The 16,385-nt window shown below is 49.7% G+C and overlaps 1 protein-coding gene across 1 annotated transcript; it reads left to right on the top strand.

Annotated features, from left to right (window-relative positions):
• The first annotated feature begins 12,392 nt into the window (after window positions 1-12,392).
• LOC126024754 (40S ribosomal protein S4, X isoform-like) lies at window positions 12,393-15,001 on the top strand. Its single transcript, XM_049785218.1, has 2 exons — window positions 12,393-12,464; window positions 14,104-15,001. The coding sequence occupies exon 2, from the start codon at window positions 14,148-14,150 to the stop codon at window positions 14,937-14,939; it is 792 nt and encodes a 263-aa protein (XP_049641175.1). The 5' UTR covers window positions 12,393-12,464; window positions 14,104-14,147; the 3' UTR covers window positions 14,940-15,001.
• The last annotated feature ends 1,384 nt before the right edge of the window (window positions 15,002-16,385 follow it).

The raw sequence follows: 16,385 nt of genomic DNA, 5'->3' as shown, positions 1-16,385 counted from the left end.
AGTCAGAAAGAAAGGGGCAGATACAGAATGATCCCTCATAATGGGACTCATGGTCACCCAGAGAAGGAGCAACAGAGAGCCAAGGGTACTGGAATTGGAGAGCTGGTGCACCACGCTGAATTTACAGGGGGAAGGCTTCTAAAGGGAGGGGGTTCTGGGGAGGGGCCATGCAGGAGGGAAGTGGGAACTTGTGTGTTATGAATCTTTTTTTTTTTTTTTTTGGTTTTTGGGCCACACCCGGCGGTACTCAGGGGTTACTCCTGGCTGTCTGCTCAGAAATAGCTCCTGGCAGGCACGGGGGACCAGAGGGGACACCAGGATTCGAACCAACCACCTTTGGTCCTGGATCAGCTGCTTGCAAGGCAAACACTGCTGTGCTATCTCTCCGGGCCAGTGTGTTATCAATCTTATTCATTCTTGTCATTTTTTCCTAGTTGTTGATGCAAAAAGTGATAGCATCTATAACCTCTTAAGAATTTACTCCTGGGCCCAGAGAGATAGCACAGCGGCATTTGCCTTGCAAGCAGCCGATTGATTCAGGACCAAAGGTGGTTGGTTCAAATCTCGGTGTCCCATATGGTCCCCCGTGCCTGCCAGGAGCTATTTCTGAGCAGACAGCCAGGAGTCACCCCTGAGCACCACCGGGTGTGGGCCAAAAACCAAAAAAAAAAAGAAAGAATTTACTCCTTTGCCAATCTCTATGACTTACATATAATATTCTTGTAGTAGGCCAGCTTAGAGGGGAAGAAAAGGAAAGTGTGAAGAGTGGATATCACTCATCCTTTCAAGTTCAGAGACTAGTGTGAGGTTTTATCATTTCCTACGACATTAGCTACTGAATTTTACAGATTTTGAGAATTTCCCTTGCATGCCTCTTTTTCTGAATGTGATTCTGTTAAAGGAAAGTTGCATTTTTCAGATGTTTGTTATACATATGAGGCACACTCATACTTTCCTCTCTAGTGTGCTATTGGTACTGTGCAGAGCTTTGGCTTTTAAACCAACCTTGCATTCCAGACAAGCTCACTTCAGTTGTTGTGCAGTAGGCTTTTTGTTTGATCTTCCAGGATTTAGGTGTGTGTTTATTTATTTTTCTGGTGATGAAAGGAGTCACACCTGAGCACAGGTGAGCAGATGTCAAAGTGAGGAAGAAAGCACTAACTTTCCTGCTTTGCTAGAGTCTTCATCAAGTTTTCCTAGTGCAATAAGAGCAGAGTCAGAGAAGGAAACAGACACTCCACACAAACAGGCTGATGTGATTGTAGCATCTCACAGGCATCCTACACCTTGGAAGCTTCAGTTAAATGGGCCATTACATCTTGAATATTTTCATATTGAAAACACCTCCTTTCCCCTAAAGCAGCTCACTTAGGATGAGGCGGCTAGAGGGAGAGCACCCCAGTTCTGCTAGACAAGCCTGGGTTGAGTGACCACCGTTAGCCTGACTGGCTTGTCAGAGCAGGACTATGCAGCTGGGCTCCCTGGGGACAGAAAAGATGAGATAGAAGGGACCAAGTCCACTCTCATCCCCTGGAACTTAAGACTCAGTTCAGTGCTGAGGGGGAACTGTGTCTGCCCAGAGCGCTGGTGTCATATTTATTGTTCACGGCCACACTGTCGAGAGTTCTGTCCTATGGTGGCCCAAGGTTGGTCCCTTTGATGCCTCCAGCCTGCAGGGTCCCCACCCCTGGTTGCTCTGAGCACACTTAATCTTCGTCTTTACCCCAGAGCAAGGTGAATTCTGAAACAATGTGTGACCACACACAGTATGTATGTAAGTAGATTTTACATTATATTTGGATGTAAGTAGATTTTACTTGCCTGCCTGGGTGGGTGGGGGCAGAAGCTAGGATGGGGTCCAAAACTGTGTTCTTACTTAATGACTGTCAAATTTTTTTTTTTTTTACCAACACCCTAGAGCAGTGGTACTCTAACTATGGCCCGCGGGCCACATATTGTATTTGTATCTGTTTTGTTTCTTCATTGCAAAATAAGATATATGCAGTGTGCATAAGAATTCGTTCATAAGTTTTGTTTTTACTATAGTCAGACCCACCAATGGTTTGAGGGACAGTGAACTGGCCCCCTGTTTAAAAAGTTTGAGGACCCCTGCAGAGAACAATTATTTCAAGTAGACCCATGTTGAACTAAGTTTTGATCATTCATTCCCTTTGCATTTGTTTTGTAACAAACAATCTGAAGTCAATTTGTTTGTGCCTACAAGGGGGCAGGCTGGCATGGTGTGTTGTAAAGTGGGGGCACTACTGGAAGATCATGCTGGTGGTGGGACAGTTGTTAAAACACTGAATGCCTGAAACAACTGTATTATAAACAACTTGGTAACTCAAAGTGATATATAAATTTTTTTTTTTTTTTTTTTTTTTTTTGGTTTTGGATCATACCCGGCAGTGCTCAGGGGTTACTCCTGGCTCTATGCTCAGAATTCGCTCCTGACAGGCTCTGGGGACCATATGGGATGCCGGGATTCGAACTATCGTCCTTCTGCATGCAAGGCAAATATATTACCTCCATGCTATCTCTCCGGCCCCAACTGTCAATTTTTTTTTTTTTTGGTTTTTGGGTCACACCCGGCAGTGCTCAGGGGTTACTCCTGGCTGTCTGCTCAGAAATAGCTCCTGGCAGGCATGGGGGACCATATGGGACACCGGGATTTGAACCAACCACCTTTGGTCTTGGATCGGCTGTTTGCAGGCAAATGCCGCTGTGCTATCTCTCCGGGCCCACCAACTGTCAATTTTTACTTAAAATTTCTTTGCTATTCAGTGAGAGCATGAGACCCAAACTTTAACCACTACAATTAAAAAATAGGCCTTGTGGACCCGGAGAGATAGCACAGCGGCGTTTGCCTTGCAAGCAGCCGATCCAGGACCAAAGGTGGTTGGTTCGAATCCCGGTGTCCCATATGGTCCTCCGTGCCTGCCAGGAGCTATTTCTGAGCAGAAAGCCAGGAGTAACCCCTGAGCACCGCCAGTGTGGCCCAAAAACAAAAAAAAAAAAAAAAAATAGGCCTTGTGCCAGAGCGATGGCACAGCAGTAGGGAGTTTGCCTTGCACACAGCTGACCCAGAACTGACCTCGATTCTATCCCCGAGGTCCCATATAGACCCCCAAGCCAGGAGCGATTTATGAGAGTGTAGCCAGCAGTAACCCCTGAGCATCACCAGGTGTGGTCCTCCAAAAATAATAATAAAAAAAAGACATAAAACAGGCCTGTTATGCTGGCAGGCTGGGGCGGGATGGACTCTGGGAATATTGGTGGAGGGAGGTTGACACTGGTGATGGGATTAATCCTGAAATATTGTATGTTTAAAACCCAACTAAAGAGGCCGGAGCGGTGTTACAAGAGGTAAGGTGTCTGCCTTGCACGGCTAGCCTAGGACAGACCACGGTTCGATCACCCAATGTCCCATATGGTCCCCCCAAGCCAAGAGCGATTTCTGAGCACATAGCCAGGAGTAACCCCTTAGTGTCACTGGGTGTGCCCAAAAACCAAAAATAAATAAATAAATAAAACCCAACTAAAAATATCTTTGTAAATCACAATGATTTGAATTAAAAAAAAAAAAGTTAAAACAAAAAGCTTTAGGGCTGGAGTGATAGCACAGGGGCAGGACATTTGCCTTGCAAGTGTCTGACCCTAACCCTAACCCAGGATAAACCCAGGCTCAATCCCTGGCATCCCATATGGTCCCCCGAGCCTGTCAGGAGCAATTTCTGAGAGCAGATCCAGGAGTAACCCCTGAGCACTGCTGGGTGTGGCCAAAAACCAAAAAGTAAAAATAAATGAAAAAAAAAAAGCTTTGTGGGATAGGTCAATAGGGAAGACACTTACCGTCTATACAGAGTATAAGCCGAGTTTTTCTGGCACAAAATTTGTTCCGAAGAACTCGAACTCGGCTTATACTCAGGTCATATAGGTTATTTGACTCGGTGCACGTGCACAGAATCCGATGCACGTAGTCTCCAGTCATCTTCTGCCATCTGCTGGAGGGGCCCCTGGTGCTTCAGCTCAGTCCACAAGTCCCTGCTAAGCTGAAGAGGTAGGTGGCTGAACTAAACTGCATGCCTCTGAACTATTTAACCCACAATATTCTGCGCTTTGTATGAGAGCTACAGCAGTGATGATGATATCTGTGCACTCAGTGATGATGACAAATGTCTCTGCTGATCCCCTCACATCAGAGACAGCTGAAGCTCTGTTTGGACATACAGATGAGGCAGAGGAGGAATCCAGTCTTGAAGGATTTTAACTTTTTGATTTAGCTTGATTACATGTTAAGTTACGGTTTTCTGCACTTTAAAGTTTTAAAGTTATTGTTGCTAGTTTACAGTTTTCCTTGAGCAATAAATATTAAAAAAACATTTAACCTACTGATTCCTTAATTATTGTAATTGTTTGGGGTATATATTTTTATTTTTGAAATTTACCAGTAGCTGCTGCATTTTCCATCTCGGCTCATACTTGGATCGCTAAGTTTCCCCAGTCTTTAGGGTAAAATTAGAAGGGTCGGCTTATGTCGAGTATATAGGCACTTGCCTTGCATGTGGCCAACCTGGGTTCAATCCTTGGCATCTCATAGGGTCCACCGAGCACAAAGCAAGGAGTAATCCCTGAGCAGCACTGGGAGTGGACCCCAAATAAACCCCAAAACAATGAAAAGCCTTGTAGGTCATCTCATGAGGGGGATGGGCTTTCATGCACACAGTTCCCCAGCCAGCCCTGCACACCTGCACACCTGATCTCCCCTAATAGCCTCTCAGGAACCCCCCATGGACTCAGTTCTGTAGACTTGTTCTGGTTCTGCTGCCTCTGGCTGTGGGTCACTCCCTGGCGATGCTTCTTTTTCCCACCATGAGAGATTCGCTGTCTCTGCCCCCCCACCCCTTGCTGGCTTCAATTGCACAATGCCTTCAGGAACATTCCAGCACCCTCTCCATGGGGGCTGAGCCCCAAGGCTGGAGGCTTGTCAGGACCTCACTTTGTGAGTCTGAAAGGAAGGAGGAGGCCCTGTGTCTACCATGGCTGCTGTAGTCCCAAGCCCCCTGCTCAGTGCCAAGGTGGGTGTTTGAGATGTTGAAGAGACCAGTGAGGAAGGAGAGTTCAAGAAGAACCCCACTGTCCCTGTGGCCTTTTCCCCTTACTCCTTGCTTGGGCCTTTACACCCAGCTTTCTGGTCTCAAGAATTTGTTCGCTTTTTCCTCTGAGATTCAAAAAGAAGAGCCCAAATTTCTCCCTCCTGTTGCTCCCTTTTCAGAAAACCAGAACCAATCCTTAGCTCCTCTGTGAACATTTGTCCTTTCAGCGAACAGAGCACATACCCCTATCCTGCACCCCGGGGCTGTGCGGCACGTCCACTTTGGGGCTGTTTGGTCTAGAAAATGAACCAAAAAATGAGCCCCCCTGAAGCTTCTGGGAGCCCTCAGGCTGACTGGCAAAGACAGAGATTTGCTCCAACTCCAGAGACAGGACAGGGCTCCTATCCATAAGACCCAGAATCTCTGGGGCAGGAGCTCGGGATTGCCCAGGGAAGGTGCTCCCTTCCTGGGGGTGGTCACTACCTCCCTCCCAGCTCCAGCTGAGACCTTCTGTGGATCTGCTATCAGGGAGACCATTTCTCACCTAGGTAGGAGAATGTGCTCCTCTCGAAAACACATAGTTGAGACAGCACTGGGGAACATTCCTGGATCTGAGTGATGGATGGGGCTGGAAAGCAGGGGGTCGGGGCTGCTGTAATTACACAGGGTGCGTGTTTGAAGAAGGGCATGGCTGAGCAGCATCTCCAGGGCTTGTTGGCCACCAGAGAAATAGCACTTATCCCAGCCAGGATCACTTCTGCTTCCTTTGCCCAGTGGCTCATAAACCTGCTATGGGCCTTCTGGGACTTGCTCTGGCTTTGTCGGACTTTCATAGCAGGCAAACAACTTGAGGAGGCGCGATGTTCTCAAACACTAGCCACGGGACAGTCATTGGGGGCCAAAGACTATTTCTAACCACTTGGTATTAAGATTCAAAAAAAAAAAAAAAGCACACACTTTATGGGTGATTGCCTGCCCACTGTAACTTCACCTTGTCCTCTTTCTTTGCATCTTTGTCCTCATAAAAAAAAAAAGAATTAAAAAAAACAAACTGAAAGCACACACTTCCCTTGCTTTACATTTAGACATCATCTGGTTTGGGGGCTAGGGAGATAGGACAGCTTGTAGGGCACTTTTCTTGCAACCTGGGTCTGATTCCTGGAACCTCACAAGGTCCCCTGAGCACCACCAGAAATGATCCCTGAGCACAAAGCCAGGAGTCAGTCTTGAGCTTACTGCTGAGTGGGAGCTCAAAATAAAATCAACCAAAAATTAGAAATGACCTAGATTTTTCCTTTTCAAGAGCATACTTGTATCCTGGGAACATTCAAAAGAAAAGTCAAAAGAAAAATGGTGGGATTAGAGCAATACCACAATGGGGAGGGATCGATCCCTGACATCCCATATAAGTTCCCTGAGCTTGCCAGAAGTGATTTTATTTTGTCTTTGGGTCACACCTGGAGGCTCTCAAGGGTTACTCCTGGCTCTGTACTCAGATATCGCCTCTGGCAGTCATGGGGAACCTCTGGCAGTCACGGGGATGCCGGGATTCAAACCACCATCTGTCCTAGATTGGCTGTATTCAAGGCAAATGCCTTACCACTGTGCTATTTCTCCAGAAGTGATTTCTGAGCACAGAGTCAGGAGTAATACCACAGCACTGCCGGGTGTGTCCCAAAAACAAAAACAAAAAGAAAGAGGAAATGGCAATCCTTTCATCAAGGATATTGTGAGCTCTTGGTAGATGTTAATGGCTGTATTCTTTGTATCATAAGATGCACTTTCCCCCCACAAAATAGTCTTGTGGAGCAAGCCTGAATGCAGTGGGCAGAACATCTATAAACTACGTGTGTACTATGGTCATTTTATAGAGTGAAAAGTAAGGTATCTGCTGCAGCTGTTGACTTATGGCACCACCCCAGATCACATATCTTACTACTTAATGGTACACTCCAGTTTTTGGCTTTGAAAGTTTGTTCAGAGTACACACTGTAAATTTTTCAGAAAGCTCAATATTTGTGTCACAGTCTATTTATTTGGGGGCTCCAAGCAGGACTCAGGAGACCCAAAGGCCCCACTGGTGATTCCCCTCTGAGAATCTATTTAATCCAACAATATATGTTTCTTTCTTTTTTTTTTTTTTTTTTTGTTTTGTTTTTTTGTTTTGGGGCCACACACGGCGTTGCTCAGGGGTTACTCCTGGCTGTCTGCTCAGAAATAGCTCCTGGCAGGCACGGGGGACCACATGGGACACCGGGATTCGAACCAACCACCTTTGGTCCTGGATCGGCTGCTTGCAAGGCAAACGCCGCTGTGCTATCTCTCCGGGCCCACAATATATGTTTCTTGTCTGGTATGGAGAGATGGTGGTTTATATCATCTCATCCTATATTTATCTTTTTTTGACACTCAGGGTTACTTCTGGCTCTGCACTCAGAAATCAGTCCTGGCTTGGGGGGCCATATGGGATGCCAGGAGATCGAACCATGGTCCATCCTAGATCAAATGCCCCACTGCTGCACCACCACTGCTGGTATACTTTTAATACATACATACATCATATATATATGGTTCTAATACTACACCAGGTGGTGTTCAGGGCTTACTCCAGGCTCTGTTTTCAGGGATCACTCCTGGTAGGTTTAGAGGACTACATGTAGTGCTGGGATTGAACCCAGATCAGCTGCATGTAAAGCAAATGCACTCCCAGATGTTCTCTCGCTCTGGCCCCTATTTGGAGTGCTTAATAGAAAACACTACCAGATGAGGATGAGAGGTCTCCTGCCATGCATGAGAGGAGATTCTAATGACATTCCATCAGACCAACCTCCCTCCCTCCCTCTCTTCATATCTTCCTTCTTCCTTCTTTTCTCCCTCCCTCTCTCCTTCCTTCCTTTTGTTCTTGGGCCACACCTGGTGGGGCTCAGGGCTTACTACTGGCTCTGTGCTCAGGAATCACTTCTGGCAGACTCTGAGGACCATATGGGATGCTGGGGATCGAACTCAGGTTGTTGCCTGTGTACAAGCCAAACACCCTACTCAATGTGCATTGCTCTGGCTTCTCCAGCAGTCTTTCTTTATTCGATTAAAAAAAAAAAAAAACAGGGCCCGGAGAGATAGCACAGCGGCGTTTGCCTTGCAAGCAGCCGACCCAGGACCAAAAGGTGGTTGGTTCGAATCCCGGTGTCCCATATGGTCCCCCGTGCCTGCCAGGAGCTATTTCTGAGCAGACAGCCAGGAGTAACCCCTGAGCAATGCCGGGTGTGGCCCCAAAATCAAAAAAAAAAAAACAAAACAAAAAAAACAAACAAAACTCGGGCTAAAGAGATAGCTCAGTGGTAGGGCGTTTTTGCCTTGAACGCAGCCAATCCAAGACAGATAGTGGTTAGAATCCCGGCATCCCATATGGTCCTCTGTGCCTGCCAGGGGCAATTTCTGAGCACAGAGCCAGGAGTAACCCTTGAGTGCCACTCACTGGGTGTGACCCAAAAACCAAAAAAAAAAAACCCAACCTAATTCTGACCTTAAAATAGATATTCAAATGGTCCAACAGAGTCAAAATTATATGAATTTGACTAATTGTATAAATCATTCAAACACTTATAGAAACTAAGTTGAACTATTTATGTAATTGGCATGAAGACAAAAGCACAAATAACTTAAGTGGAAAGGGTAAAAGTGTGCCTCATGTCTAAGATCTACTGATTCTGGCAATGATGCCAAGGGAACTTAAGGTTAAAGTTAAAAATGGGGCAATTAAAAAAAGGGGGCAATTAATGGGCATATAATAACAGATATAAAAACAAAATGCTGACCCTTACCCCACTCCTTGAAAAAGGTTATAGACCCAAATGGAAGAGCTAAAACATTAAGAGCTTATAGAAGACAATGGAGGAGAAAATTTGAATGATTTTTGAGTTTGGTCAAAACTTGGTGTGGCTGGAGAGATAGCATGGAGATGGAACATTTGCCTTGCATGCAGAAGGACGGTGGTTCGAATCCCGGTATCCCTGAGCCTGCTAGGAGCGAATTCTGAGCGTAGAGCCAGGAGGAACCCTTTAGCACTGCCGGGTGTGACCCAAAACAAACAAACAAACAAACAAATTTGGGGTGGGGCTTGGTCCCACACCAAGTGGTGATCAGGGATCACTCCTGCTACTTCTTTGGGGACCAAATGGAGGTGGTGGGGATACAGTCTGGGTCAGCCATGTGCAAGGCAAATACCCTCCTGGTACACTATCTCTTTAGCTCTGGCAATAATTTCTTCCACAGACCCTCACAGCCTCAGCTTTGTGCAACAGAGACAAAGTATGTGTTTTTTCAGAAAGACAATCAGAGACTATGAACAGAATCTTCAGCTGCTAAACTGCAAGAAAATCTTCCTGGTGTGGTCGGCCCAGATCCTCAGGAAATGCCATTGAATAAAAAGTGAATAGAAATGAGCCCAGTAGCTCCTGTGGAAGTGGGAATGAGGCCCAGGCACTGGGTGCCTTCAGCTCTGGGACTGGCCTTTGCATGGTGGGGTGGGTATCGGGCACCCAGGGAAGGGGCTAGCCTTGTGCCCAACCCAATTTGCAGGTTCACAGGCTTACAGATGCCCACAGGTAATACCTACCTACCACAGATCAAAACCTACCTGATCCTACACTGGAGTGTGATTGTGCTCTGGGGTATGGTGCTGATGGATGAGCCAGAACCACCCACACACCAGACAGTGCCAGGAACACAGAGACACTTCACACTCTGGGGGCAAAGCAGTGTCCGGTGATACCTGCAGAGGGACAGCTTTGGGCTCAGGAAAGCGAGTGCTCGAGGTGGCAGCAGGTGGGAGATGGGCTGGGCTGGGATCCAAATGGGCAATATGTGGGGTCTCCAGGGAGTCCACCAGCTGGATTCCACGCAACACAACTCTTCAAACACAGTTGTGCATATGTGCTGGCCACCACATACTATCACACACCTAGGGAGCGGCAGGCTTCATGGATGGTGAGGCAAGGGGGTTCGATAGGCCCAGGGTGCTCTCTGCCTTCGAAGGCTGGGTTCCACCCGGGGCTCAGGAGGTCCTGGGGAGGGTGACATGGGGAAGGGAAGCAGGAAGATATGCAGACCACTCCACATGCAGACTCATGCACTTGCCAGAGAATTACTTGTGCTCATGGGCGCATAGACACATCTATGCATGTCTCACACTGTGAAGCTTTCGGTATGTGTGTCTGTATGTAGGGCTCAGATTCTCACACACATACACACATACATACAAAACACAGCATATGTGTGCACATTTACATAACTGTAATGTGCCTCTAGACACATACGGTCACTGTGCAGTCCATAAACATATATTCTCAACTGTATGCATGTACATAGTCAGGTGTTTGTACTATTGGTGTGCATACACATTTTCACATATATGCAGTCACTCAGTGCCACAGTGCTCACAAATGCGAGGCCAAACAGTTTGCAGAGGGAGGTCTCTGGAGCTGATGCAGGCACGGAGGGGGCATCATAGGGCCCAGTGCAGTGGCACCCCCAGGGTGCTGGCTCCCTGTGTACGTGGTTACCATCATGTTGCAGGGTGACTCAGCTCTGTCCCCAGGATGGGGGCAACGGTCCTGGCCCTGAAGATGGGACAAGGCGCCTGTGTCTGGGTGGCTGCCCTGGGTTCCCCGCCCCCCCAACCCCCCCCCACCCCCCCACCCCCCCCGCTGGCCAGCCTGTTTGCAGTGTCTGTGTGGGGCCCACCTGACTCAGCTGCTGAGGAAGGTGCCACTTTTCACACACTGTCACACGGGGTGGGGGGTGGGGTGGGGGAGGAGAGCAACTGCACAAACAGTCCACATTGCTAGCGCTCCCAGAGGACTCTGAGGGTCCTGTCTGGCCCCCAGGCCCGTGTCCCCCACCAGAGGGCTCTGTCCTAGCTCTGTCCCTACCGAGGGCTCTATCCAGGCCCCTCCATGTCCCCCCTCCCCTCATGAGGGCTCAGTCCACATTCTGTGTCCCCCATCTGAGAGCTCTGTTCGGCTCTCGTGTCTCTCACTGAAGGGCTCTGTGGTCCATAAATACTTTGGACTACTATGCAGCTGCAAGGAATTTCATGCAATTGGCTACCACTCAGTTGAAAGTGGAAGATAATCATGTTGAATAAAGTAATCTAGAAGAAAGACAAACACAGGATAATCTCAGTTATCTGTGGTATATTGTGACGATATAGTTGTAGTAGGAAATGTAGTTTATAAGGGGGATGCCTAGATCACCCTTGATCCCGGGGGCCTAGGGAGGGAAGCAAGCCTTGGAGTAGAAAAGAAATCAAGGAGGGAAGGAAGAAGTTGAGAAAGGAAAGGAATGAGGAAGCAGGGGTCTGGGCATCACTTATACTGGGGAGCTGGAAGAGTGGTGTACTTATATATCCAGGAACAGACTAAACAACACTGAAACCGTAAGAGCTAAGCTGAAACCACCAAACTACTGTGCCTGCCAAGGTGGTAGAGTGTAGGGGAGGTTGTTTGGGGGGGGGGGGAATGACAGGATATGGCGAACTGGTGGAAGTGGTATTGACGATGAAATAGTACATGCCTAAAATCTATCAATAACTTTGTAAACCGTGGTTCTTTAAGTTTTTGTGTTTGTTTTACGGGCGGAGAGATAGCACGGTGGCGGGGCGTTTGCCTTGCAAGCAGCCGGTCCGGGATGGAGTGGTTCGACTCCCAGCATCCCAGATGGTCTCCGGTGCCTGCCAGGAGCGATTTCTTTTTTAAAAGATTTTATTCGTTTAAAAATATGTTTTAAACACTGATTAGTTGGGTTTCGTTTTCCAGCCCTTCGTTTTTCTTAAAACCCAGAGATGAGTGAGACCACTGTGCGCGTCTCTCTTTCACAGATCTCGCGGCCACCCAGTGGGCAAAGGCCGTGAGGCGGCCTCGCCGGCCCTTCCCCTTCCCGAGCCGCCCACGCTGCCGAGCCCGCCGCCCCGTCCCGGCTCCTGGGCCCCTGCAGGAGCAGCCGAGGCCGCCTCGCCCCCCGCCGCGTGCCTGGCGCCCCCTGCCGCGTCCCGACAGGGCCACAGGCCCGCGGGCCGCCTTCCCCGCGCGCGGAGCGCCCTGCCCCGGAACCTGGGCTCCGCGTTCTTCCCCTTCGGAGGAGCACTTCCGCTCCCGGAGGCCGCTGGGCGCGTCTCGAGCGGCGACGGGCTCGACCCATGAGCGAGCGCCTGGGCGCGCGGGTCCCGCCCCCGGAAGTGGCGCCCCATACACGGGCGGCGCAGGGCGGAAGTGACGCGCGGGCGGAAGTGACGCGTGGCCGCTCCTCTCCTCCGAACGGCCGAGCGACGCGCTGCGTTCGCGCGACGGAGCCGCCGGCGAGGACCCCGCGGTGAGTGGCCGCCCGGCCCGGCCCGAGCTCCGGACGGGGCCGCGAGGCGCGCGGGCGTGGGCGGGCGGGCGGGCGGGCGGAGGGCGCGGCGGCCGCTTCGGCGTGCCGACGGGGCGCGAGCTCGGGGCTCCGCGGGCGCACGCGGCCCGCCCGCCCGCCGCCATCTTGGCTCGCCCTCCCGGCCCCCCGGCCCGCCGCGCCGCGGCCCCGGCCGAGCCCCAGGCGGCCTCGGAAGGAGCAGGCCCGGCCCCGGGGCTCGGCGCGAACGGGGCACGAAGGCGCTCCGAGGGCGCGGCGAAGCCTGCTGGGTCTGCCCGGAGCCGCCTGCCAAGCCAACGCCCTGCCGCCGTGCTGCCTGCGCCCAGGCACCGTCACTTTGGGGCCCGCGCCCGGCGACGCTCTGGCCTCACTCCTCGCGCCCCCTGAAGCTCCGGGGGCCCGACCTGTGGGAGCCGGCGGTCGAACCCGGGTCGCCCGTGCGCGAGGCGAACGCCCCACTTCGGCCCAATGTTTCTCCCTCCTGGGATTTTGGGACGCGCCTGGCCGGCTCTACACTCAGAAGTGGCTGCGGGCAGTCTGGGGGACCATCGAGGGTGCCGGGAGTTGAACCCACGCCTGCCCCAGGCTGCTGTCCACGTGCAAGGCAAATGAATCCAGTTTTTGTAACTAAAGCAAAATGATCTTGTTGTCGGGCCACACCCGGTGGTGCTCCCAAGTCACTCCTGGCAGGCTCGAGGAGCCAGATGGGACGCTGGGGACTGAGCTCTGCTTGGCCTTGTGCCGGGCAAACGCCTTCCCCACTGTGCTGTCACTCCGGCCCGGGCTTACACCTGGCTCGGTGCTCAGAAATCGCTCCTAGCAGCCTGGGGGACCATGCGGGATGCTAGGAACCTCGTGAGTGCGTGCAAGGCACCCGCTCTTGCCCCAGAAGTAGTTTTGTGAGTTCCTATTTTTTTTTTTTTGTTTCCTTGCAGGAAAGAGTTTTTAAAGACTAGCATTCTTTCCGCTCGAAACTTTCCTGTAATGATTAGATCGTATAATGTCGCTAGAGCTCACAGTAAGGTGTTCGGAATATCTTCGATTATGTGGACTACTTTTAAAAATGCTAGTTATTAACTATTCTCCTAGATCTTATAAATTTAGTGAACACAACAATTTTTTGGGGGGAGGTCATACCTGGCAGCGCTCAGGGTTCACTCCTGAAATCACTCAGAAATCACTCCTGCCAGGCTCAGGGACCATATGGGATGCCGGAATTTGAACCATTGTCCTTCTGCATGCAAGGCAAATGCACTACTTCCATGCTCTCTCTCCGGCCCTTTACTTATCCTTGTTTTTTTTTTTTTTTTTTTTAATAAACACAACTTTTATGGCACCGCTTTTTGTTTTTGTGCCACACCCGGCGGTGCTCAGAGGTTACTCCTGGCTATCTGCTCAGAAATAGCTCCTGGCAGGCACGGGGGACCATATGGGATACCCTGATTCGAACCAAACACCTTAGGTCCTGGATCGTCTGCTTGCAAGGCAAACACTGCTGTGCTATCTCTCCGGGCCCCTATGTCACCGTTTTAATGTTTAGTAAGTTGCTTGGGTTTCTTGAGAATTTTATGTATTTTACCTTGTGTATTTATTTCTCTAGATTGCAAAAAGCCTTGGAAATAGTGCCTGGTCCATAAAGCAGCCATGGCCCGTGGTCCCAAGAAGCATCTGAAACGAGTGGCAGCTCCAAAGCATTGGATGCTGGATAAACTGACAGGGGTCTTTGCTCCTCGTCCATCCACTGGGCCCCACAAACTTCGAGAGTGTCTTCCACTCATCATTTTCCTAAGAAACAGGTTGAAGTATGCTCTGACAGGAGATGAGGTGAAGAAGATCTGCATGCAGCGTTTCATTAAGATAGATGGCAAAGTACGTACCGATGTGACCTACCCTGCCGGTTTTATGGATGTCATCAGCATTGACAAAACTGGAGAAAATTTCCGCCTGGTCTATGACACTAAGGGACGCTTTGCTGTCCATCGCATCACCCCTGAGGAGGCCAAGTACAAGTTATGCAAAGTGAGGAAGATCTTTGTGGGCACCAAAGGGATTCCTCACTTGGTGACGCATGATGCCCGCACCATTCGCTATCCTGATCCCCTCATCAAGGTGAACGACACAATTCAGATTGATTTGGAGACCGGCAAGATTACCAATTTCATCAAGTTTGACACTGGTAACCTGTGCATGGTGACCGGTGGTGCTAACCTGGGAAGAATCGGTGTGATCACCAACAGGGAGAGACATCCCGGTTCTTTTGATGTGGTCCATGTGAAAGATGCCAATGGCAATAGCTTTGCCACCCGCCTCTCCAATATTTTTGTGATTGGCAAAGGCAACAATTCGTGGATTTCTCTTCCCCGAGGAAAAGGCATCCGCCTCACCATTGCCGAAGAGAGAGACAAGAGACTGGCCGCCAAACAGAGCAGTGGCTGAAATGTCTTTTGGGTTATATATTGATCTGTGAGAAGAGTTTTGTTAAATAAAGTTAATTCTGTGTTTAAGAACGTGTTGAGTCCCTGCTGTGGCCACTTAGCAGAAAGTACTTCTATGGGGGGGGTTAATAAGCTTTGCTGCACCCTGAACCTCTTTACTGCAGAATAGTTGGCAACTTTGCCTAAAAACCTCCCACATCCCGCTACTCGTCCCCCCTTTTTTGTCCTGCTTGGGTTACTTTACTCATGGCTCTGCACTCACGAATTATTCCTGGAGGTGCTTGGGGCCCATATGGGATACAGGGCATTCAACCTGGTGAGCACCATTCATGCTGTTATTTTCGAGCCCCTTTTTCTATCCTTACTTCCTACCCCTTTTCTCCTTCCTTGTTTTTGGGCCACACTTAGCTGTGCTTAGGTCTTACTGCTGTGATCTGCACTCTGGGATCACTCTTAGTGGAGCTCAGGAGATAAATGAACTGATGGGGTTCTACACTGGGTTGCCTGCATTCTAGAACCCTACCTGCTGTATTGTCTCTCCAGCCCTTAGCCAAAAACTTATATCCCACATATCCAAGAGTAAGGAATTCTCATCATACACATTCAGGTTTTTTTTTCTTTTTGGTTTTTGGGTCACACCCAGCAGTGCTCAGGGGTCACTCCTGGCTCTACACTCAGAAATCAATCCTGGCAGGCTCGGGACCATATGGGATGCTGGGATTCGAACCGATGACCTTTTGCATGAAAGGCAAACACCTTACCTCCATGCTATCTGGCCCAGACACGTAGAGGTTTTAACAACGGTTAAAAATACCTTACATAGGGGCTGTAGCGATAGTGCAGCAGTAGGGCATTTGCCTTGCACGTGGCTGACGCAGGATGGACCTGGGTGGTCCTCCAAGCCAGGAGCGATTTCTAAGGGCAGAGCCAGGAGTAATCCCCTTAGCATCACCTGGTGTAGCCCCAAAACATTTTGTGTAAGATGAATGATACCATAATTTAGTGACAGTCTGTTCTTACTGGTTTGAGGGGCCACACCTTGTGCGTGCTCAGGGCTTATTTCTGGGGGATTCAGGGGACCATATGGGGTATTTAGGACGGAATATGCAAGATAAACGGCCTAACCTATACTATCAGCATCATTTTAAAAGACAAGGCACGTAAGGGTCGGAGAGATAGCATGAAGGTAGGGTGTTTGTCTTGCACGCAGAAGGATGGCATCCCATATCGTCCCCTGAGCCTGCCAGGAGTGATTTCTGAGTGTAGAGCTAGGAGTGACCCAGAAACCAAAAATAGAAGGCAAGGCACTTAGGCCAGGAAGATTATGGGTGGTTGGGTAGTTACATCAAAATGTACTGAAGGGTTTCTGTAGTGTTTCTGTTACTCCCAATGGGTGAAGTAGATCATAAACTTGAGAGGGAAAGGAAAGAGGATGGGCAAAGTGGAA

The sequence above is a fragment of the Suncus etruscus genome, chromosome 12, assembly GCF_024139225.1.
Source record: "Suncus etruscus isolate mSunEtr1 chromosome 12, mSunEtr1.pri.cur, whole genome shotgun sequence".
In the NCBI taxonomy this organism is placed as follows: Eukaryota; Metazoa; Chordata; class Mammalia; order Eulipotyphla; family Soricidae; genus Suncus; species Suncus etruscus.
Note: the sequence above shows the minus strand (reverse complement) of the source record. Positions and strands in the feature narration are given on the sequence as shown.